The 23,879-nt window shown below is 46.1% G+C and overlaps 1 protein-coding gene and 1 long non-coding RNA gene across 3 annotated transcripts; one reads left to right on the top strand and one right to left on the bottom strand.

Annotated features, from left to right (window-relative positions):
* The first annotated feature begins 6,370 nt into the window (after window positions 1–6,370).
* Window positions 6,371–8,740, top strand: LOC142570816 (uncharacterized). Its single transcript, XM_075679133.1, has 3 exons — window positions 6,371–6,583; window positions 6,662–6,844; window positions 7,589–8,740. The coding sequence occupies exons 1-3, from the start codon at window positions 6,444–6,446 to the stop codon at window positions 7,719–7,721; spliced, it is 456 nt and encodes a 151-aa protein (XP_075535248.1). The 5' UTR covers window positions 6,371–6,443; the 3' UTR covers window positions 7,722–8,740.
* A 2,364-nt stretch (window positions 8,741–11,104) lies between these two features.
* Window positions 11,105–13,135, bottom strand: LOC142571527 (uncharacterized). Of its 2 annotated transcripts, XR_012825901.1 has the most exons (3): window positions 12,432–13,135; window positions 11,555–11,629; window positions 11,105–11,486 (listed from the first exon to the last, which is right to left on the bottom strand). It is a non-coding gene; the product is annotated as an uncharacterized LOC142571527 (long non-coding RNA). The 2 variants fall into 2 exon arrangements; XR_012825900.1 differs by having other exon boundaries at window positions 11,555–13,135.
* Window positions 13,136–23,879: the final 10,744 nt, after the last annotated feature.

A 23,879-nucleotide genomic window follows, 5' to 3' on the forward strand; every position in this document is an offset into this window, starting at 1 on the left:
TAACCTTGACGACATTAGAGAACTACACAAACATAACCCAAGGTTGCTGTGTGTTCAAGAGACACATCTGAAACCCACATACACAAACTTTCTTCGTCAGTATATAATCTATCGTAAAGACCGCAACGAGGCTAATGCCTCCGGCGGCGTTGCAATAGTTGCAGACAACTCTGTAGCTTGTCAACAGATCGCCGTCTAGACGCCCCTTGAGGCAGTGTCAGTTCAGGCAATCCTTTTTAACAAACTAGTCACTGTGTGCTCTAGATACATACCTCCTAACTATCACCTGATGAAAACCGATTTCTATAACCTAATTAATCAGCTTCCTGACCGCATCATACGCGTAGGTGATTTTAACGCCCACAACACGATATGGGGAGATTCGCGACGCGACGCGAGAGGCCGATTTATTGAACATTTCTTCTGATCTCTAGTGCCTGCCTGTTAAATAAGAAGGAGCTGACGTATTACAGTGTCCAACACAACACATATTCAGCGATAGATCTAGCAATCGGTTCTTCTTCTCTTTTGCCTCACATAGAATGGTCCGTGATCAATAAATTGTAGGGAAGTGACCATTTTCCTGTAACTTTAAAGCTGATAACTCTGCGTAAGAACCCTCCGCATATTCCTCGATGGAAATTAGCATCGGCGGACTGGGAGTATTTTAAAGAATCCTCATATTTACCACGAGAATTTACTATAGATGGTGCTGTTGCATATTTTACCGCTTTTATTATTGATGCAGCCGAAAATTTTATCCCGCAGACGAATGGTAGTTCACTTACAAGACGTGTTCCCTAGTGGAACGAATACTGTAGAGAGGCGCGGAAGAGACAGAACAAGGCATGGGGCGTATTACGCATATCGCCTAATGCAGAAAATCTAATTCAGTTTAAACAAATGAAATCACAGGGAAGACGGACACGACGTCAAGCAAAAAGAGAAAGCTGGGTGAGGTTCCTCTCCGGCATTAATTCATACACACAGGAGGCAAAAGTGTGGAATGGCTCAAGAAATCTAAAGGGGCCACAAATCCACCCTTTGCCCTTAGTGGACGACCAAGGGGTTACCCTGGAAGACTAGGCCAACGCTCTGGGCGAACACTTCGAACATATATCAAGCTGCACACATTACACAAAATCATTCCTCAAATATAAACAATTAGCTGAACTTAAGGCACTAGATCGTAAATGTTGTCCGGATGAATCATAAAACCGTCCTTTTAATATTACTGAGCTTAAAGCTGCACTGAGCACATGTAGAAGCTCTGCACCGTTAGCTGATAGACTCATGTATGACATGATTAATAACTTACACAAAGAGACAAATGACACTTCTGGCACTTTTCAACTCTATCTGGGCTGCCGGATACCTCCCATCCTCATGGAAGGAGAGAGCGTAAACTTTTATTTTCGAATCAACAAGATTCGAGTCCGGCGTCTTTTTGGTGGGTCTGGAAGCTATTGTTATTCCATGTCTTGAAGCTGGGTAAAGAGCCTTTCTTGGCGGCAAGTTATCGCCCGATAGCTCTTACGAGTTGTCTGTATAAGTTATTTGCAAAAATGATTAATCGTAGACTAATACATTTCTTTGAACTGAACAATATGCGTGATCCCTATCAGTGTGGCTTCAGAGAAGGGCAATCCACGATTGATCATCTTGTGCGCATTGAAGGAACTATCCGTGATGCATTTGTACATAAACAGTTCTTCCTATCGATATTCCTCGATATGGAGAAGGCGTCTGACACAACGTGGCGATACGGGATCTTGCGAGACTTATCGGGAATGGACATTCGTGGGAATATGTTAAACATACTAGAAAGCTATTTGTCCAAATGTACCTTCCGCGCGAAAATCGGCAATGTATTGTCGCCACCTTTTATACAAGAAACTGGTGTACCCAAGGAGGTGTGCTTAGCTGCACGCTCTTTATCGTGAAGACGAACACCCTTCGTGCTTCATTACCGCCAGCCATTTTTATTCCGTTTACGTAGACGACATACAAATAGGTTTCAAATCATGCAACCTTGCAGTGTATGAGAGGCAAGTACAACAGGGCTTGATCAAAGTGTCCAAATAGGCAGATCAAAACGGATTTAAAGTGAACCCCAACAAAAGTTCTTGTGTTCTTTTCACAAGAAACAAAGGGCTCATTGCACATCCCAATATCGAAATGCATGGGCAGATAATACCTGTGAGCAAAGAGCACAAGTTCTTAGGCATCATGCTTGACTCTCAACTAACTTTTATTCCACACGTAAGGTATCTCAAGGTGAAATGCTTAAAAACAATGAACTTACTGAAAGTTTTATCCCATACAACATGGGGCAGCGACAGTAAATGTTTAATTAATCTTTACAAGAGCCTCATTCGATCACGATTGGACTATGGTGTCGTGATTTATCATTCTGCTGCCCCTAGCGCGCTAAACATGCTAGATCCGGTCCACCATCTAGGAATCCGACTGGCCACTGGCGCTTTCAGAACAAGTCCCATTGAAAGTTTATATGTAGAATCAAATGAGTGGTCACTCCATCTGCAGAGAACATACATCAGCCAAACATATTTTCTAAAAGTTCACTCTAATCCTTAACATCCGTATTTTAATACCGTTAACGATATGAGATATGCTACAGTCTTTCGTAATCGTCCATCTGTAAGACAGCCCTTTTTACTACGTGTGAAGAAGCTTGGCGTTGAAATGGATGTCCCACTCCTCAAACATCGCTTAATGCCTCCAGCTAAGCTGCTACCTCCTTGGGATTGGCAGCTAATACAATGTGATATATCTTTCCTACAAGTTACAAAGCACGCTCCAGAGATTGAAATCCGAATGCATTTCCTTGAACTGCAGTACAAGTACTCCTGCACGGAGTTCTACACAGACGCATCGAAGTCACGCGACGGGGTGTCCTATGCAGCCATCGATCCATCCATCTCGGAATCTGATGTACTGCATCCGGAAACAAGTATCTTTATGGCGGAGGCCTACGCACTATTGTCGGCTGTGAAGCATATAAGGAAATCAAAACTCCAAAAATAAGTTATATATGCGGACTCCCTAAGTGTTGTGAAGGCCTTGTCATTCTGTAAGCACAAAAATTCAGTAATTAATGAACTCTATTCCGTCCTGTGTAAAGCGTATATATCTAACCAGCATGTGGTTATATGCTGGGCGCCTGGCCATAGGGGCATCGAGGGTAACGTCCTAGCGGACCAAATGGCCACATCCATTGCATCGCATGCTGTTAATCCTACCGCTGCAGTCCCTGTCACAGATCTGAGGCCCGTCTTGCGCAGGAAACTGCAAAACTACTGGCAACGCTTTTGGGATATGGCAACAAATAATAAGCTGCACGTAATAAAGCCGCAATTAGGTTTCTGGCCTTCTGCAACAAAATCACGCTGAACAGATTTTGTCGTCTTAGGATAGGACACACATTTGGCACCCATAACACTTTACTTACTGGAAATGAACCTCCAACCTGTGGTAGATGCGGGGAGTTACTCCACGTCCTCCGGGAGTGTCGAGAAGCCGAATCTGAGAGAAAACATTTTATCCTCGCATATCGGCAGCATATCCCCCTTCATCCTGTAATGCTACTCGGCTCAGAACCGCTCTTTGACACTAACGCAGTCCTAGGTTTCCTGAAGCATGTTGTGTTACATGTTATTAGCCTCATACATTCATAACGCTTCCCTCTTCAGAGGATGCCGCTGTGATAGTTGTTTCGTATAGCACATGCCTCTAGGCCCATGTGATTCAATGGCTCTGGCGAGGCGGTAGTGCTCTAGCCAATTTTAACATCTCACATATTTTGTATATAGTATCATTTTCTCACTATGAATTTTAGCGTTCATAGTACACGTCATAAGTGATTGCCATAATATTATTGCACGTAGATTTTATTTAATTTTCATCAACTCTTTTAGACCCCTTTACAGCCACGTTACATTAACTTTACATAACTCATTAGTCCACTGCGAACTCATTAACAGTAGCATGGCGCTCGTTGGCCATACCTGGCCCTTGCGCTATTAAACATCAAACATTCATTCATTCAATTCGACAGTTCTCATTTTATGGCTTGCATTGCCATTCTATATGATTATCACAGGGTGTCTACCAACCGGGAAAATCGAGAATTCTCAGAGATATAGAATAGTCTAGAAGTACTCAAGGAATTTATGCTTCTATCAGCGAAAAATAGCTGTAATTTAATTGAAAGGGAACTAAAGTCGCGGTAATGCTGGCTCGAGTCACACAGAGGAATCGTAATGAATCGTTTTGGACGCCGCGTCGTCGGCTGGCGGAGTTCCTGCGTACAATCAACGACCGACTTTCCGGTCGACCGATAATTCGGACGGTTTCGCGGCACCACCACGTGCGCCATAGAGTCAATGTATAAAAACGTCTGAAATTTCAGACGCAACAACCCTTCGCCGTCCGATTTTCCGAACTTTTTTGTTCTGACCGCAGGTCCGAAACGACATTAATCAAAGCGACCACCGCCGCCATTTTGATTACCTCGCCGCCTCGAACCGGCTCTCTCGCACGCAGATCCGCTGGTACTAACGCTGCAACGCTAGGCTTAGCTGCTTCGACGCTCGCTATTAAGCTTCTTGTCGTTCTGAGCCGTGTTTTTCACTGAACGAATTCGCCGCTGTCAGCAACGGCACCGACTCTGCCTTTGTGGTCCTCGCGATTGGCTTCGAAGCTCGGAAAGCTCGGTGCGTTGCATAATGCTAGTTCCCGAAAGTCAGCTTCGCCTCAATAAAGCAATGTTACGCTGTAAAGCATACGCGAAAGTATTGCGGTGAAGCATGAGAGTGAGAAGGGACAATTGTCGCGGGACACAGTACGTATTTCTTAATTATACACGCGTGCACCCGCGATCTCCTGTCACAGTAGGAGCACCGATATGCCTAATAAGTGTACTGGCAGGCCTTCGGAGCTGTTTCGTATGTTCCTGTGGGGACTTGAGCCCCTAAGGGCAATAAAAAACATGCATTCATTTTTTTCGAACTGCCCGATTTTTCGGACGTTTTAGCGGCCCCTAGGGAGCCCAAAAATTGGACGTTGACTGTACAAATGACCAAGAGGATGCCTCAAATTGTCCGTGGGGCAAACGCGCGGCGAAATGAGGACGAGAACGGAAAGGACCTACGCATTTAGGAATAAATAGGAAAGGAAACATTCCGCCGCTTCTTTGAAGGAGCTTGATTTCAAAAAACAGTGTTGGCTGAAGCCGAGATGCAGGTGTCCCTCTATCAAACTCTTTAAAGCAGTGAAACGCAACACCGAGGCGTTGTGTGTGGGCTAAGGGTATATTAGGGCACATCGTTCTCTTGGCGACCTTGCTAACCTTGCTTCAGCATATGTCAGGACAGTTGACGTTTACTTACCAGCTGTTGAGAGAGGATCTCACTTGTGACAAAACTTGCGCTTTATGCCATTGAGCTTGCTATTAGTTGTTACAAATAGCCTATGTTCGAAAATATTTGCTTCTGTATGCATATTCATTTTATTCGTATTTAAGAATGTTCGACTCGATTTGCAGTAGGTTTTACCTTTCTTTCGCAGATATTTTATTAGCTGTGCATTTTACTAACCCTTCTGTTTTTTTTTTAATAAAATTAACACTACTCCTTAATATTCAAACTGGATTAAGTCGTTTTTTTTATTCTTGAACATACTCACTAGAGAGTAAAAGCTTTGGCCGACATGGTGTCAGCCCGTCTTGACATAAAACGAAGTCCTACGTCACTCAGGGAATTTTGCAACGACACTCGGGGAAAACCTGGAAAACTCAGGGAATTGATAAATGTCAACTAGGTAGACACCCTGAATATATCACCTACGTTAATGTAAATATTTGGTCGCGACATCTTGCGACATTTTGTCCGAGCACACCGCATTAGAAATGTTTGTTACATGCGTGTTTTCGTCGAAGGAAAGATATGCGGACCTAATGTTAACGATTACGTCGCGGCCGACAATCTATACACCAGCAGCAAGTAGAACATGGTAGGTTACCGAAATATTAGCCGTTTCCTGTGTGGTTAAACTCTGCGTCACAAGATGGTGCCACCTACTTGGCCGCTCGCGCCACCGTCTCCACAACCAGGCATTCCGTGAACTGCAATACGTCACAGACAGACTAAAACTTTCTTATATCTGCGTCCTCCTTGGTTAAAGTCTGCATGACTTGGTCGCGCCAACAACCCTGCCGATTGCGTTAAAGGGCAACTCCGGCGTTTTCTTAACCATATTAAGATAATAAACAGCTTTAGTTTAGCGCAGAATAGCGGGGTCGAAATGCGCATGCGCAACACGCTAAACTACCAGTACTGTTTAGCGTTTAGCGTACGCGCGCTATTTCTCCGATTTTACGTTACCGTCTTTGCGTGGTTTACGTGGCTATCACGTGGTGCAAAATGACTACAAATGTTCAACTGTGCCGTTGCGAAGCCAACTTTACGGGCGTGATGCCGACTCGTCGTTTCCGTCAATGCCACCGACATTGCAATCAGCGGACCATCGAACGTGTGCTGCATTCATCGGCTCCGTGTTTCAGGTACGGCATCCGACGATATTAAGTCAAGGACCTTGGTGAAGTGATACGAAACACATCATATTGACACTTGTATTCCAGTATGACTGGGTGCAGCGCACCATACTGCACAAATCACACGAAAAGTGGCAAAGCCTTTTACGCGGTGTCGTGCGGAGGGATAGACGTGCGCCGGCGAGTGGTATGGGTACTCCGTGTGGGCCGAGACCAGCCGGCTCCGAAAGGGACCACGATATGCGAGGTGCGTTCACCTTGTTTACAGAGGTGAGTTTGCCTTGTTCATACTAAAGCAACATTTATCTCGAGTAACATCCCTATCGCTGAGATGCGTACGTACGCCTGGCATGAAAGGTTGTTCACTTGTACGATTTTTGGCGTACATGTGCAGCGTGACACAGACCCGGGGCAAAGAATGAACTATATGTCTGTGTCGCGCTGCACATATACTCCAAGAATGTTAGCTTACCAACTCGCCCGATTCGCTGTGTTGCTTGTACGATTGTTCTGACTATGCGACTCTAGAACAGTGTGTTCTAAACAGAGTAAATACTAGCAGATACAATTTTCCCGCCGCACCCAGGTTTTTCGCTCCCCTGTTTCTGTTTTTTTTTTTTTTGTCGGCGTTCTGATTTTTTATGTAACGTTGATTGATGTGCTAGTGTTCTTTGTTTTGTAGTAAGCGAGAACCTCGCGCGCTCCCACTTATGCGAGAGACAGCTGTGATAGCTTCAGCATTTACCGCCCACAATGTTACTTGTTCGATCGGTCTTAGTCGACGTGAGCAATGTAAAATTCTGCTTGTATGTTTAATAAGCGCTGTGTTATAGTAAATTGACCTGAGTAGTATGAAGAGACGAAGAAAAATGTGTTGTCATATTACAGCCTGCAATGTGTGAATAATTACTTTGCAAGTTTGTCATTTTGATGTGATTAGTCCAATAAAAATAACATGTTGTTATTCTTAATTGCTTGTTGCCTTTCCAATTGCTTTGAATTCTGACCCCCAAGGCGCCACGAACCAGCACTCGTGCCCGGCTTCCAGCAGCCATCGGTCATCCATTCCCTTGTACGCAATAAATTTGATCTAGAAGCTCTTGCATCTGGAATCTTTGTATCGGCGCTGTGCCAGCTGGCCCTGTAGATTCCCAACCTCTAGATTCCGCCCTGCAAAACGACCCCTAGCTGCGCGAATTGCGGGAACAAGGCTCGACGAAAACCCTTTGCAGATTTGCTGCTACGAAGTGGCTGTTTAGTCCGCGGTATAAATTAATCGTAAAAATAAGCTTTGCATAAAATGTGCGCTTGTAAACATTTGAAATGTATTTAAATCCACGTGTCTGCATATATCGAGATCGTGCAGCTGTTGTGAGCGACGGTTAGTAATGAATGACGCTCTGTTAACTATCACAGACCCGATAGTTCTCTTGACGACAATCATTAATCGGCTGGTTCCGGCACCCACAATGCGCTCACATAATTTTACACCTTACATGCGTGAAGTTTTCCTTAAACGCCTTTTAAAACATTTCTTGCCTTCCGGCCTCGGCGAGAAAACTTCATATGCATGTTGCACCGCTTTTTGTTGCAAAGTACAGCGCGTTCGCACTCGAACTTTTAAGCTGTTCGAGCCGTGAGGGTAATCAGGATTTTATTTCGGGGAACCGAGGTGCTGTATGTACGTTCGTGCGTGTGTTTCTTTGTGTACGTGCATATACATACAAACTAAAAATTTCAAGGGGTTGGAACCCTACCCCCCTCCGGCTACGCCAATGGTTCGAGCGTAGCCTGCGCATTAAAAAATGCCATCTGGCTCAGCGCTTGCGAACAATTGCCGTATGTAGGTCGCGACCAGCAGACAAAAAAAAATATAGCACACCGCGCCGCATTTGCCTCCTGAGCACGCGACAACTGGCTTCACTGCATAACTGGAACATAATGACGAACCTGGATGGATGGATGGATGGATGGATGGATGGATGTTATGAGCGTCCCCTTTGGAACGGGGCGGTGGGTTGCACCACCAAACTCTTGCTATTATACTGCCCAATGTCCTACCTAAGTTTTTTTTTAAGGAAAAAAAAAAAACACTATGAACTCCCACAACCAAATTTTCTGACTACCTATTGCGAACTTTGCTTTTGTACGTCTCCGTCATTTGTCGTTTCCCTACTTCCACCATTCTTCCGATCGCCTCTTACTTATATCTACTGCGGACGTTTTCTTTTCCCCTGCTCTCGCTGAACCCAAGGGCTTCAAGGAGGCCATCCACCCTCCGAGATGCCAGTGCCACCTATTGGTAAAGTCGTGAGATAGGCGCGACGATGGGATATCGCCTCTGTGATTGCAAGATTTCGGAGGCTACGGTAGACAGCATAGAGTTACTATACTGACTCTAGAGGACAAGCTACCCATAGGGCCCATGCATTGAAATCGGGAACCGCAAGAGCGGCGCCATGTTGCTACGCGCCGAGGTTGCCAGCTCCTGAGACGCTTGCTAGACTTGGTGACAGTAGTCAGTTTTAATCCGGCAACCATAGCAGCGTAGCATGGCGTCGCGCTTGTAGTGTCGTGATGTGTGGGTGCTGCCGTGTGTTTGGGCTTTATAATACCCGTGTCACACGGGCGTTTGGAAGGCCTTCCAACCGATGGTCAGTTGACTCAAAGGTCAAGTTCGAGCTGCTACACGGGCGGTTTCGACGGCCGCCGAGTCAATAGTCTATCGAGTCAAAGGAGCACCTTACAACTCTATCGAAATCTCGATGGCCTTTGAGCAACGGAAACGGAAACAGCGCGAACATGCCCTCTCGTTCACAGTGTGCTCCAACTCACGGTTAGAAAGAACAAATCAAACCAAAAAGCTCTAAAAATAGTATATATGAGTGTTATCAATTATTCAATAAAGTATTTTTACCACTTGATATGCGCGAACTACACACACTCTCGACAACAGCGACGTGCAGCGACGCAAAGTTCGTTGCCGCAGTTTCGCTACTCAACAACTTAAAAACTAAACATATATGTAAGGCAATGTATAAACAAACATAAAAGAAATTATAGTGATTTTAAGTGGTTTTAATGTTGTTTAACTTTTTGTAACATGAAAACGAAAATAGAGATACGCAACGCCACACAATTTGGCGAGAAACGCCGGAACCACTCAACGGCCTTTCAAAAGTGCCGTGTAGCAGCGCGACAACTCCTTTGAGTCGATAGAGTTCTGGCGTTTCGAAGGCCGTCGACTGGAAGGCCTTCCAAATGTGCCCGTGTGACACGGGTATAAGTTGGTTCTTTATTCTATGTTGCGGGACGGTGTGGGTGTGATCCATGTTGACCGTACAGGTGGCAGTTATGCAACCGAGGGATGATCCTGTTGAAGTTTCCGGCGGTATGCGGTTTTCAGCGGTCACGCCTGTTGCAGGAGTGTCACTCGACGAGGTTACGAGCTCGAAGCTGTGGTCAGATTCCTCGTTGGCGTTCCGTAATTCTCTTCGCACGGGCGCGGTATGTTGCAAAAGCCGCTTTCGCGATCTATCGTCGCGACGATAAATCGGGTTTCTTTATTATTATAAGTACTGATCCAGCTGTAGGGCACATGTAACCGACAAACGGAAGTCTCAGGAGAGCACCTGAGATTATAATAAAGCAGGCGGCGCAGGAACTCCAGGGCACCCAAGGGACAGTGGGGGCATCAAAGCTCGAAGCAGAACGGTACGTAGGTTGGGGCCGCCGAGGCAGGTGTGTGCCAGGGAGTGTTCGCACGGACAGCTCCCCTGGCACGCGCAGTGTGCCTCGCAAGGTCGAGATACTTTAAAGGCGCCTGCGCCCATGATCTTTCTTTTTCCTCGGTGCAGTGAGCACGATTAACGAGAATAATATGGAGGGCGTCCGGTGCAGTCGCGAATGCGTCATGGCAAATGTAGCTCGCGTCGCCTGGCGTGTGTAGTAATATCAGAGTTGGTTGTATGAACTTTATGCATAATACGCCTTGTTACGGTACCTTAACGGAATGGGACTAGAGGACGGTGTTGGTACATTTTTTCGTACCGCCCTAATCCTATACCCCCCACTACAAACACTCACACACACGTTTTTTTTTTAATGTATACATACAATTCCTTGCCATGACGGATCACAGCCTCCTTTATTTTTGAAAAATAGAGGAGGCTGTGGACGGATTGACCAGTTCAAGTTTTCAACTTGTCAGTAACTGTCATGGGAATCACTGTAATAAATACAATTCCACGATCGGATTGCTTACTTTCACTTTTTGTTGTAACACTGAGGACTACATGGAACTTTATTTTGTATATGTGAGAGAAGTATGGATATCACAAGCTTAAGCCAATGTGCGATACACAGACAAAGCAGCTGCTACAACATGAACTGCATTGAGGGCCACACAACACATACGTAATTAAAGGTGCAAAATATAGGGGGAAGCTTCAAAATACGCTCTGTAGCACTGCAAAGTATAACATATATTGTATGTGTACAATAAATGTTCAAAAGAACAATGCATCAACGTCCCATTTGCCTTCAAGTTTATTATCAAGTTCAAGTTTACTGAAGTTTATTATGAGCATATGTACAACAGGAATCTACTGATACACCCGCAGTCAAGGTAGCTGTTCGAGGTGTGCTGGCTGCCTCAGTGTAAGAAAAAGAAATTGGGTGAATGTCGACACCAGTACCACTGCTTCTTGCCTCTGACCTGCATGCGCCTCCGCGGCATCTCTGTGCTCAAGTGTGCTGGCGTGGCGAGGCGTAGGAGTCATCTGAGAGAAACAGTATCGTTTACATGGAGAAGTGGCTGATCACATTGCTTGTCGCTTTCCCTCAAATGTTTCCTTGGCGACTAGGGAGACACATCCGCAGTCAAGGTGGCTGTTCGAGGTGTGCTGACTGCCTAAACGAAAGAAAAAGAAATAAATTATATGAATGTCGATAACAGTGCTATTGCTTCTTGCCTCTTACCTGCATTTGCCTCCATGGCCTCTTGGCTTGCGGAGTCTGTATGAGGGAGCTGCTGTGGCTAGGCGTAGGCATTATCTAAGCGAAAAGAAAAGGCCATTCAAATGGGGAATTATGGAAATAAATGCAGTTGTTATGTCTGCTTCTTGCACTCTTCTTGCCTAAAAGTTTTCAAACATAGTGTCCAGAACACACCAACACTTTGACTGCTTCTGCTTTTTACCAGCAGGTGTTGCTGCGAGATCCTTAGTATGGCTGCGTGCAGCATTGTAACACTTGGTGGAGGCATTTGAAGTGGTAGCCAAAAATATAAAGGATCATCCTTGTCTGCGTGAATGCTTTCAATTTCTAAATGCAGTGGTAACCATCACTATTAGTGCAAGGCCCCCCACATCTATGCGGCAAGTACCATAGCTTGAAACTGAATTTTTCCTTTAGTGTTTCACAAGCGTATAATATGTCCACATTAGATTTGATGTGTTTGTTTTTATTTACCCAGTGTGGATAGAGCATCATTAAATTGTTTTTTATTTTTGCGTGTCTTGTTTTTGGTTTATTTCTGAATTTATCAAGCAGCAGTGTCATGATGCGAAAGTGACTCATGTAATGGCAATCAGCTTTTTGTTTTGCAGAAAAACAATGCATTTCCTGACCCATTGTTTGACATCCCCTCACTCGCATAATTTTGCAGAGTATTCTACCTATAGTGACTTGCTTGACCTCCACTAAAGAATTTTGCATTTTGAAATAGCATTCTTTCCTTAAAATCATTTAAGACTTCTCATAATTTCTGTACCTTGGGCTTCTGATACTCTGCATTCACCATTTTTGCTTGTTTCTGACTAGAAATGTCTTCTTTAATTTAGAGCTTAAATTTTACCTTTGGAACACACGGAAGGGCTTGCCATTGCATATCTGCATAAAAGGGAAACATGTTTCATTAAACATTTGCAAAATCCAATTGAAGATTGATGAATGCAGCTTGCAGCATGATTTGACTGAATGAGCCATAAAAGTAACTCATCTCACTTGGTAAATTAAAGCACATATTAGTGTGATGTACAAGATATGTTACACTAGCGTGGTGGGTTCTCTTGCTCATACAGCAACATCATCGGTGCGCGAGAAAAAAATTATTTTTGCATACCCCTTGTACACACTGATTTAAGGAAAATGAGCTGGAGCTGTCCACATGATCTACTTATTTTACCTGCGAGTATGGTCAACAAAAATGTGTCCCAGCTGCTTAGTGGTATTTGAGATTATGTCAGTATTGCATATGTGCCTGTTGTCTAAAATAATTGAATTTTGAAAATGCTCGCAGGGATCTGATGTGAATATCTGCAGTTTATGGATACATGTAAAAGACTCACCATCAAGTGCAAGTGAACGGTCCCACAGGCGCGGAGTCGATCATGCAAATAGATTCGCTGCACAAATATTTGTGACCAGAAAAGATATGCCACATGAAATGGCATGCAAGGAAGTGTTGAAAATATTGGACAGTTAATAAAACGCCTACGCTATAATTATGTGGGTTGCTGCACTCGTTATGCAAAACGGAGGTGAGGCGTGCAGACAGGACACAAGAGTAGAGTCTAAGTGGACAACACGAGCGCTGCCTACTTCTCTACTCTTGTGTCCTGTCTGCACTCCTCACCTCTGTTTTGCATAATGAATCCTTACCAACTAGCCCAGCTTTCTGTCGTTCTAAGTCTCGATTCACTCGATTTCGTCCGCATTAGGCACTCGCCTCTTGATTACTTCGTGGCACAGAAATACTCGGCATCACACTGTTTTTCTGCTGTGGCCTTTGTAGAAGCATGATTGTTCAAAGTGCAACAATTAAACAGATTCTATGAGTTGCTTGTGGCTTCGCCAGCACAATTCCACTGCGCTGGTGCGCCTGTCCAGCAATTTCCTACTGAAGGGAAACCAAATAAAAACACCGCTTCGCATGTAGAAAAATGCTCTACTGTGACGCTTCTCAAACGATTGTGATGCACCACAAGAGCTGCATACTCGCGTGATAGTCTCAACAAGGAGATACATTCGTTTACTTACATGTGACGGTATATGCCAGAGCACTTCAGGGCTTCGGTGGCACATAACGCGAGTGTGCCTTAGCGTCCGCTGTCGACGCGCGATCGCATGTCAAACCTAAACTGTGCGAAACTACTACGCATCCAAAAAACAGATTCGAAACCGAAATTCGCGTCATCATTTATTGCATGAATGCGTACATCGTGATTTACATAAGTCACGGACTTAGCGATCGCTTTCTGTAAACTTAATATTGACGAACCACCTTCATAAAGCCATCAGGTATGCGTTTTTAGATGACAAACTATATGGTGACCTGTACTTGTTTTCAGCTCTTTCAATAGTAATTGCGCTGGCCACATTGACCAGTAGCAACAGGGCGGCGCCCTAGAGGTTCCCACTTTTCCGGCCCAGCTTTTCCTCTAGAGTTGTTCTACTAACTCTATGGTAGACAGCTTGTACTACTGTTCTGCCGCAGATCGGTGCACATGGAAAGTACTAAGTAGAGTTACTGTATATACCTGTGGTGACATATACAGTAACTCTAATACTAAGACAACGCGCTCCGAGGGGCCTTACGCGCCTCTGGCCTCTATTGCGCTGCCTCTCGCGCTTTCCAGACGCACACACAGATAGACTTGCTTAGGTGCGATATGTATGCGAAATTCAAAGCGTAATGTAATAGCGTCCCGCACGTCTTGTCACCGGTAGGGTGGTTCAATTTGCTTAGAAACTCATCAATAATTTTAAATAACCAATAAACTAGGTACCAAACTGAAACGGGTAGCTGCTTCGTGTGACCTCAGGATGGGTCGATTGCGTCACATCCCACACCACCGTGATGTAAACACGCAGAACGCGTGCTGAAGACGCAGTACACGTGGCGCTAACGCCAAGAAAAGTGAAGCTGATGATGTCTCCTGATGACCCGGGGAGTTTTTCCAGCTCTTTTGAACTAGACAGCGGCAATTTCAGCGACAATTTCAGCGAAAATTTCAGCGAAAGTTAGATTTATTTATTTATTTTATTGTACCCTCAAGACCGAAGCATTACAGAGGGCAGTAGGTAAAAAACATACACAAGTAAATAACAAAGCAGCAAAACATGGTTAGTTATTACAGCAAAATTGATTAGTTAGTTGCATCCGGGAGTGATGATGTCTGATAAGGCCGAACGAAACTTTGAGTTGTCCTTGATTGTGACAACTGCGCCGGGAAGGTGGTTCCATTCCTGAGACGTCCTAGGAATAAATGATTCGTTACAGGTTATATATACTGTATATCTGAGATCGCCGCTTTTGAGCAACTGACGAGCCGAAGCTCAAGGCATTATGCTGCGTCAAGACGAAGAGAAGCACCGGTTATCACGTCTGTCAAAACAATGATCGTCGACCGTCGTCTCGTAGAAAAAGGAGCCAGCTTCGTCGTTTCTGGGCGAAGTGGCGGTCAACGTTTTTAGATTAAGTCCTAATCTAAAAACGTTGGTGGCGTTGTAGTCTCTGACCTCACAAACAGAGGGTGGCCAGTAAATAGTCATACATTCGTGGGCCTGAGTCCGGAACACGAAACCGATCTCTAAAATTAATTTTCAGGAAAACTAAAAAACTTGCAGCCATATAGTTTGGCGCTGATAACGAGAGTGCAAAAGAGAACGTATGTTCAAACATCAATTAAGGTCAGTGGACATCGAAAAATAGCCGGAGTTGCCTACAGTAACCCGGTATTTCGCAATGAAGTTTTATAGCGACAGCTGAATTCGAAACACAGCTAAACATGCAAATTACCCGCCTATGATCCGCCTTCTCTATCCCTTTGGCCATTTTGCTTTCCACAGACTGCCACAGACGCTTCATTGTGGCTTCGGCTTTTTGTACTTAAATTTCGATGAATACCTGATGATAAACCTCACGTTTCGTCATGTTTAACGTACCAAACCATGATCTGATTATGAGGCACGCCGTAGTAGTTGGGTCCGGATTAATTTCGACCGCCTGGGATTTCTTAACGTGCACCCAATGCATGATACACGAGCGCTTTTGCACTTCGCCCTATCGAAGTGCCGCCGCCGCGGCCGGGATTTTATCCCGTAACCTCGTATTTAGCAGCGCAACGCGAAAACCATTGATGGCCGTTTCGCTATTGCAAAAGCACAATTTACTGTACTAATACAGCGTAATGTATTATCTCTTTGGCGCTTTACTGAAGTCACTGAAGAGCAACACAGTATCTGTTTAAACAGGTAAAGTATTAAGACTCAGTTTCCATGCATTTCGCGACAATGGGCCGATTACTCGCAGAGAAAATAAAAAACAAAGTTTCGTTCTTTTTTCTTTTATTTCGCGTTCGGAAGGCAATGCCGGCATATCGTTGTGACATATACAAGTCTCAGAGTAATTTTGCATGTTTCAGCCAGTTTGGTGAAGAAAAAGTTATCAGAAATCGCTATTAGGCTGAGCCTTGATTTCCTTTAGAAAGGTAACTACTCCTTGTTTGTTGATAAGTAATTAATTCCAAAGCGCTCGACAACAAGTTTCATGGCGTCATGGGGAGCTAATCTCAATGTTGGCAGAAAGCAGCCAGCACACAACCAGTGGTACAAGTTGTCTCCATTTCTGTGTGCGAAGCCGTAAGAGGATCTCTTTCCCACGTTTTTATTTAAGTTGTCGCGCGCACGTAGGTGGCCTCGAGACCCGGTATGCGCTGATGTCCAGATGACCCGGATGTAATCCTCACGTGCCACCTGGCTCGAGCGCGGGAAGCGTGCGGATGCGAAGCTTCGTCGTCGTCGGCCTTGCGATGACGGCTGGCCGTAGGGCTGAGCTGGAGAATGCACAAGCGATCCCTAGCTGCGCTGTTGCCCCTAAGGTTGAAACAAAGGGGCCTTGGATGCCCCGTCTGTTCTCCTCGGGTGCCACCTGGCTCGAGCGCCGGGGAGCATGCGGCAGTTACTTCATCTTCCTCAGTTGGAGCCGGCTCACGATAATATATCCTGCGAGGACGACGACTGCCAAATTCCAGGGAAAAGGCAATTAAACTTTCCTTCAAATAAACGCCACAATTACCCTTCATTAAAGTGATGGATGACTCGAACCGTGGGGCTTCTCGGCATGACCTCCGAAATTTCGCACTGCCCGCGGCGCTGTGAAAAATCTTGAAGGCGACGTATTGGGACCTTTGTCATATGAGACAATGGCAGTCTTCGGCTCAAGGTCAAATCGAACATGACAAGTTTCCTAGTGACTTCTATGCTTTCATATGTGGTACCTGGATGTACTATTGTTAAAACAAGTATGGGTTTTTACGTGCCAAAACCACGTTCTGATTACAAGGCACGCCGTAGTGGGGGACTCCGGAAATTTGGACCACCTGGGGTTCTTTAACGTGCACCTAAATCTAAGCGCACAGGTGTTTTCGCATTTCGCCCCCATCGAAATGTGGCCACCGTAACCGGGATTCGATCCCGCGACCTCGTGCTCAGCTGTAGTATTGTTTCCAATAGTACAGAAGGCTGCAACAGTGAATACATAAAGACGGGTACGCATCGGTTTAGGGGTGTTAGATCTGGAGGACAATCCCAATTGCTGTCCCCCAGATTTTGGACCTTGCAGTTGGGTGCGGGAGTTGGCCGAGGTTGAGGAGGACTTTGAGATGAAAAACTGGAGGTTTATTTACATTATTTACAGTGAGAGTACAAAGAAATTAACAGTCATAAAGTCATTACGGGCCGGCAGCAACTCGGACGCTGCGGCCCGTGGCAAGAAGCTTGAAAGAGATGAATGAAGAAATGCTCTCTTGCTGCTCCCGATCTCTGGCTTTTAACCCCTTCGGTGTCTCGAAGTCGCGTCACGTTCGGCCAATCGGCGAGCCCGCTCAGTTGTCGTCATTTTCGGCCAATGTTAGGCGCCCGTGCGAGTGTACGTCACATTCGGCTCAGAGGGTCACTCCTTGGGCTCCAATTGTCCGAGGGATTATTTGTCTGCGGTATTGCCTTCCCGGTCTGCAACTGCCTTCACAAAGGCGGATGGGGGGATTGCTGCCAGTGCTTCACGGTGCATTACAGCCGTCTTGCCTCGGGACCCACGTTACCTGGAACAGTGCCAGGCTCTCGCTACACTTTCGGGAAGAGTCAAGCAGTGAATAGCTCCAATGCGGCGCACGAGGTGGGGGACGCCAACTTGGTTGGACGTGCTGCGCTTCGGGAACGTGGTAGATCTGCTTCTGCGTTCCTTGCTTAGGTGTGGCGCGATTCAATGTGGTCTGGTGAACTCTAAGGAGGCTCAGGAAAAGGTCCCGTATCTAACAGCTGCTCCTCGCCCCGGAAGTTCGGAATGGCCGGTAAAATCAATTCGCTGGCCATGAGGAACCCTGAAAGAACATGGAGGGTACTGGTGTCGAGCCTCGTGTGACGAACTTCGGGATCCTGGGCCCTGGAGAACGTACGTCAAACAAACAAAACAACACAGCGCTGCACCACGTTTAAGCGCAGGCTCTTCACCCTTGACTCGCCAGGCTATTACTAAGTCAAAATGAACCCTGATCTTTTCTTTCCCCAATTTTGATAAAGCAGTTCCAACCACCTTTCTAAACTGCTATCAATTTCTCCCCGAATGCCGACAAGGCCAGAGTGACGTTGCTGCAAAACAAAAAATGAAAACAGCCGAACATAACTTAAGTGGCCTAACTACACGAACAGCCTGTTCCTATCCTATCACAGTGGCATACTTATCGCACGTACTGGGGCCACTGAACAGTCCGGTCAACTCTACAAGTACGTAATCACAAGCGCGCTAGCTTTGTGGTCCCTATTCCGAACACGTACTTGCGTCGCACGCAAACGTTCCATTACGCTTACTCACGTGTCTTTCTCTAGTCCATACAGGACACGTACCTTAAACGAACAATTACACTTGCGTAACTTACGCACTCCGTAGAACCCTTAAAAAATGCGTATTCTAATAACTAGTTCCAAGCACGCTTATTAGGGAAATCAGAATACGGCCGCCCTCAACACACACGAGCAACCCACTCATAGACCTGCTTCCTTCCGTCCACACAGGACACGCGCTAATGGACCTAAGAGTTCTTCTCAGTGCAAATGATGCACTAACTGAAAACCTACGCGCCTAACCTAAGAAATTTCGGGAGAAAAAGAACACTTATAAAAAGAAAGGTTAACAACACACACGCGCTTACCATAGGCCTCTCAACGATAACCTTGACTTTCAGGTTACTCACAAACGCAAAAAAAGGAAAGCCTATCTGCTCATTAATGAACACCTCGCGAAACTACAGGTTTACATAAAACGCGTCTTTCAATTCTCGGAGCTTCTAAAACAAAACATAAAGAAAGCTCATACCTTACATATTGAAAGAAATTAGTCTCAAATCGCGAAAATTATCCAATGCTCAAAAATAAAACAAAACAACACTTTTTACTTCTACGGAAGCTTTCTTGCCCTCCCGTTCCAAACGCTTACGACTGACTCATACTTTTGAGCCGTACCCGAGATGGTCGCGGTTCGAGAGCTATTCTGGCTACCCCGGAACAACAAAAGGGCCGACACACTAGCAGCTCCTTCAACACGTTACAGTTTCTGGCTAATTTGCGTTCTGGCGCCGCGCTTTCATTACTAACTCGACTGACCGCGTCGCGACTCCCTACCACCTCGTCTCGTCTTGCCACCTTGCGCTCCTTCGCACTACATGCTGCACTCCGGAAAGAACGACGGAACGACGAGGAACATAACTGCCCCGTGCCCTTTGTCCGCGTCCGTGCAGAGCATGCTTCACGGCCTCCTTTGGACCGCTGGCTAAAACGTGCTTGATGCGCACACGTCTTCAACGACGACCGCACCCTTCTTTTCTTCGCGTTCTGCCTTCTTGCGTTTGTCGCCGTCTTTGGCGGCGTTACATTACTCACCGCATTCTGATCTTTACGGCGCTTCTTTTTACGGCGCTTTTTCCTCGCACTCACTTTCATGCCGTCCTCTGGCGCCTCGTGTTGGCCGGTACACATCTCGTCGGCCCGGATCGGTCTCCTACCTGCACTGTCTGAGTGATTTCCATTTAAATCTACTCTCTCTTGGCTATTTAGACTGGCGGAGAGCTGCACCGAACCCTGAACAATGCAGTTGTCTTCTCTTGAGCTACGCAGCTCGCAATCCTGAGAGCTGCCCTCAGCTGCATCGTCCAGCTGGCACTGCACTTCGGCACGCAGATCCGACTCGACAGTTATCTCGACATAGGTGCTCGCGCCTGTCGGGTCAGCGGTACTCTGTACTTCGTTAACTAACTCGTTAACATTACCTGCGACGCACGCGCGCCGTGACTGTGCCAATTCATTCACAGCTGGCCTAGCTGTCTCTACAGTGCTCTGTTGGCACAGCACCTCGTCACTCTCACTACGTCCTTTAACGGCATCTGTTGCCACTACGGCATCGTTAGCAGCTAGCCCTTTAAGTTCGCCTATGAATGGGCCGCTAATCTCACAGGCACTACTTTTCTCGTCGGCTTTTGGTGAAAATGCGCTAGATACTTCCTCATTCTTTTGCTCTGTACTACCTACAGAATTTTCAGACAGCCGTTGTCTTTGTTCCTTTAACTGCTGAAAATATTGTATCTGATTTTCCGATGCTGCCTTCTCTTTCTCGTACTTTTGCTCACGCTCACGCTTACGTTCTTGATACTCACGCTCACGTTCACGACGCTCACGCTCCCGTGGTTCTTTATCACCTCCCAAGCAATCTCAATGCCTTCATTATCATTGCCACTATCTTGAATCGCCTTTATGGTAGCTGGCTTTTTAATCTGTTCGTCCGCCTTAACTCCCAAATCGTCGCACACCAACAACAAGTCCAACCTCGTCAACCTTCTCAGATCCATGGCAGCTGCTCCGACTGGTGGTTAGAACTGTTTTCATTAATTAATTTGTGCAAACACACAATATGCAACAAATTCCCGATTCCTAGAACTATCAAAATAAACAAAACATTTGAAGTCTGGCGAATCAAAAGGGAAAAAAACCACACACTCACTTACGGTTGCAGCAACCTGTCATCTGGTTCATTGGTCCGCTGTTCCCGGTTCCTCAGGACTCTCTGGTTCGAAGGCTCGCTCTTCTTCGCTGTTCCCAGTTCCTTAGGACTTCTTTCGACGAAGGCTCTCTCTTCTTCGCTGTTCCCGGTTCCTCAGGATTTCTTTCGACGAAGGTTCATCCGTAGAGCTGCCACCAGTTGTTGGATCTCTTTGGACGAAGGTTCATCCCTAGCGCTGCCACCAGTTAGATCTGGAGGACAATCCCAATTGCTGTCCCCCAGATTTTGGACCTTGCCGTTGGGTGCGGGAGTTGGCCGAGGTTGAGGAGGACTTTGAGATGAAAAACTGGAGGTTTATTTACATTATTTACAGTGAGAGTACAAAGAAATTAACAGTCATAAAGTCATTACGGGCCGGCAGCAACTCGGACGCTGCGGCCCGTGGCAAGAAGCTTGAAAGAGATGAATGAAGGAATGCTCTCTTGCTGCTCCCGGTCTCTGGCTTTTAACCCCTTCCGTGTCTCGAAGTCACGTCACGTTCGGCCAATCGGCGAGCCCGCTCAGGTGGCGTCATTTTCGGCCAATCAGCGAGCCGGTTCAGGTGTGGTCATTTTCGGCCAATGGTAGGCGCCCGTGCGAGTGTACGTGACATTCGGCTCAGAGTCACTCCTTGGGCTCCAATTGTCCGAGGAATTATTTGTCTGCGGTATTGCCTTCCGGTCTGCAACTGCCTTCACAAAGGCGGATGGGGGGGATTGCTGCCAGGGCTTCACGGTGCATTATAGCAGTCTTGCCTCGGGACCCACGCTACCTGGAACGGTGCCAGGCTCTCGCTACACTTTCGGTAAGAGTCAAGCAGTGAATAGCTCCAGATGCGGCGCACGAGGTGGGGGACGCCAACTTGTATGGACGTGCTGCGCTTCGGGAACGTGGTAGATCTGCTTCTGCGTTCCTTACTTAGGTGTGGCGCGATTCGATGTGGTCTGGTGAACACGGAGGAGGCTCAGGAAAAGGTCCCGTATCTAACAGCGGGCACCACATGACAAAAGTGCGATAGCTTTTGAATGCGCTTAGTTTCTAAATTTACTAAAGCTCTGAATAATTTCTACACCTATCGGTTGTTGCCACTTTTCCGCAGCAACTGCGCATTGTGCGGCCGCTGCGCGCCCTATCTTCAAAGCGATCTGCGTCGGGGGCTGAATCGATGGCGGCTCATACCTCTGCTCGTGCTGCGTTCTCGCCGCTCAGTTTGCGTTGAAGCGAAAGTTTGCAAGTGTATACGGTCGATAAAACCGCTATCCTTACTTCTTGCAGCTGTCTACACATTTGAATCGATGGTTAGTATTGCGGGCGAAACTGACCTTTCTAGAGGTGACCGCGGAAAAAAAAAAGTCGCTCAAAATGTTACCTCTCATAATGACACCCCCCCCCACCCCCGGGTGGGGGGTGTTCCTTTTACGCGACGAAAGACGGCGCGCGAGATTGAGCTGCGATCGTCGGCGCCCCTCTGCCACGGTTGTGCAATACGCAGTCACTGCCAGAGTACAACACCGCCGTCTCCTCCACCCCCCCTTTCGCGCGACGAAAGACGGCGCGCGAGATTGAGCTGCGATCGTCGGCGCCCCTCTGCCACGGTTGTGCAATACGCAGTCACTGCCAGAGTACAACACCGCCGTCTCCTCCACCCCCCCTTTCGCGCGACGAAAGACGGCGCGCGAGATTGAGCTGCGATCGTCGGCGCCCCTCTGCCACGGTTGTGCAATACGCAGTCACTGCCAGAGTACAACACCGCCGTCTCCTCCACCCCCCCTTTCGCGCGACGAAAGACGGCGCGCGAGATTGAGCTGCGATCGTCGGCTTTCCTCGCGAGCTTTCGCTTTACACCTACACCATGCGGTGCGCGGCGATGGCGGCGACTGCGGCAGAAATGCGTCTGGTGCGTCCATCGGAATAAATGTAGGAGACGCTGTACGATTCGGCGTCCGACACGGCGTCGGACGCAATCGCACCCGCTGGACGCCATATCAAACGCCGAACCGTACCGTGTGTCTGCTGCTGCACGGCAGCAAGTTTAAGGTGGGATTATTATGCGAGAAAAAGAAACATACTTCTTGATTGGGAAAATGGGGGGAGGGGGTAACGTTCATTACGAGAGTGCGTCCATTAAGCGAGTAACTACGGTATTTCAATGCACGCGGCCGAGTTTTGCGAAAACCAGAAAAGAGCGTCTGTCCTGTCACGTCTTTGTTTACCCCTACCGTTAAACCGTTCATACATTTGCAGTAAAGCTTGGAGCAAGTTGGACTATATATTGTGTTTTGCCCAATTGCATAATTCAGAATCAGAATCAGTTTTATTCGTGACAAAAATGGGGATAATTACATTTTAAGTATTTACAGAATAAGGTTCCGTAGTTAGAGACTGAAATGGGACCTCCTCTGCATGATGAGTAAAATTAATAATACAAACAACAATGGCAACATGTAAAACTCATGATGATAAAAGTTTTTAGGAGACAAGGCATAAATGAACAGAAAAGCAGCAGAAGAATTTATTAAACAAGAAGACGGCTTCACATTAGTCAACAAAAGGTGAAAATACGAAGGGAGCTTAAGAAAAAGAAAGTAAATAAAAAAATGCGGGACACAAATATAGAAACAAAGTGAAAGTTAAAAATACAACACATACTACACTCAAATGGGAAAGTCGGAGAAAGCTAAAAGAAGGTGCTTAAGTTCTGTACGAAATTTGTGAGCTTTGAACAATTTTAAAGGGAATGGTAATGTGTTCCAAAGAGATGAAGCTGGAAAGTGTAATGACTACTTACCATAGTGGGTGCGAACGAAGGGTAAAATGAAGTTCATATTGCCTGAAGATCTAGTATTGTTTATATTAGTAAGGGATGTCTTTGGTATGATGGTTACTGAAATCTCATTGTTTAATGCCCTAAAAATAAATATGGCAAGGTTATATTTAACAAGATCAGTCACATTCACAGCTGATTTGCGCTAATTCTACGAGATGAAAATGTTATTCGGCGAATAGCTCAATTCTGAACGACTTGAGACAAAGTTAGGTGACTGTTATAAGTGTTTCCCCATGATTCAATGTTATAATAATATGAGAATGAACAAAAGCCTAATAAAGTAACTTAAGAGTAGAAAATGAGAAATATGGTCATGCTTTGATAAAAACGAGTATTCCACATGCCATTTTCTTTTTTACTGGCTATGTGAAGGTGAAATTTAAGGT

Source organism: Dermacentor variabilis, chromosome 2 (assembly GCF_050947875.1).
Source record: "Dermacentor variabilis isolate Ectoservices chromosome 2, ASM5094787v1, whole genome shotgun sequence".
NCBI lineage: Eukaryota > Metazoa > Arthropoda > Arachnida > Ixodida > Ixodidae > Dermacentor > Dermacentor variabilis.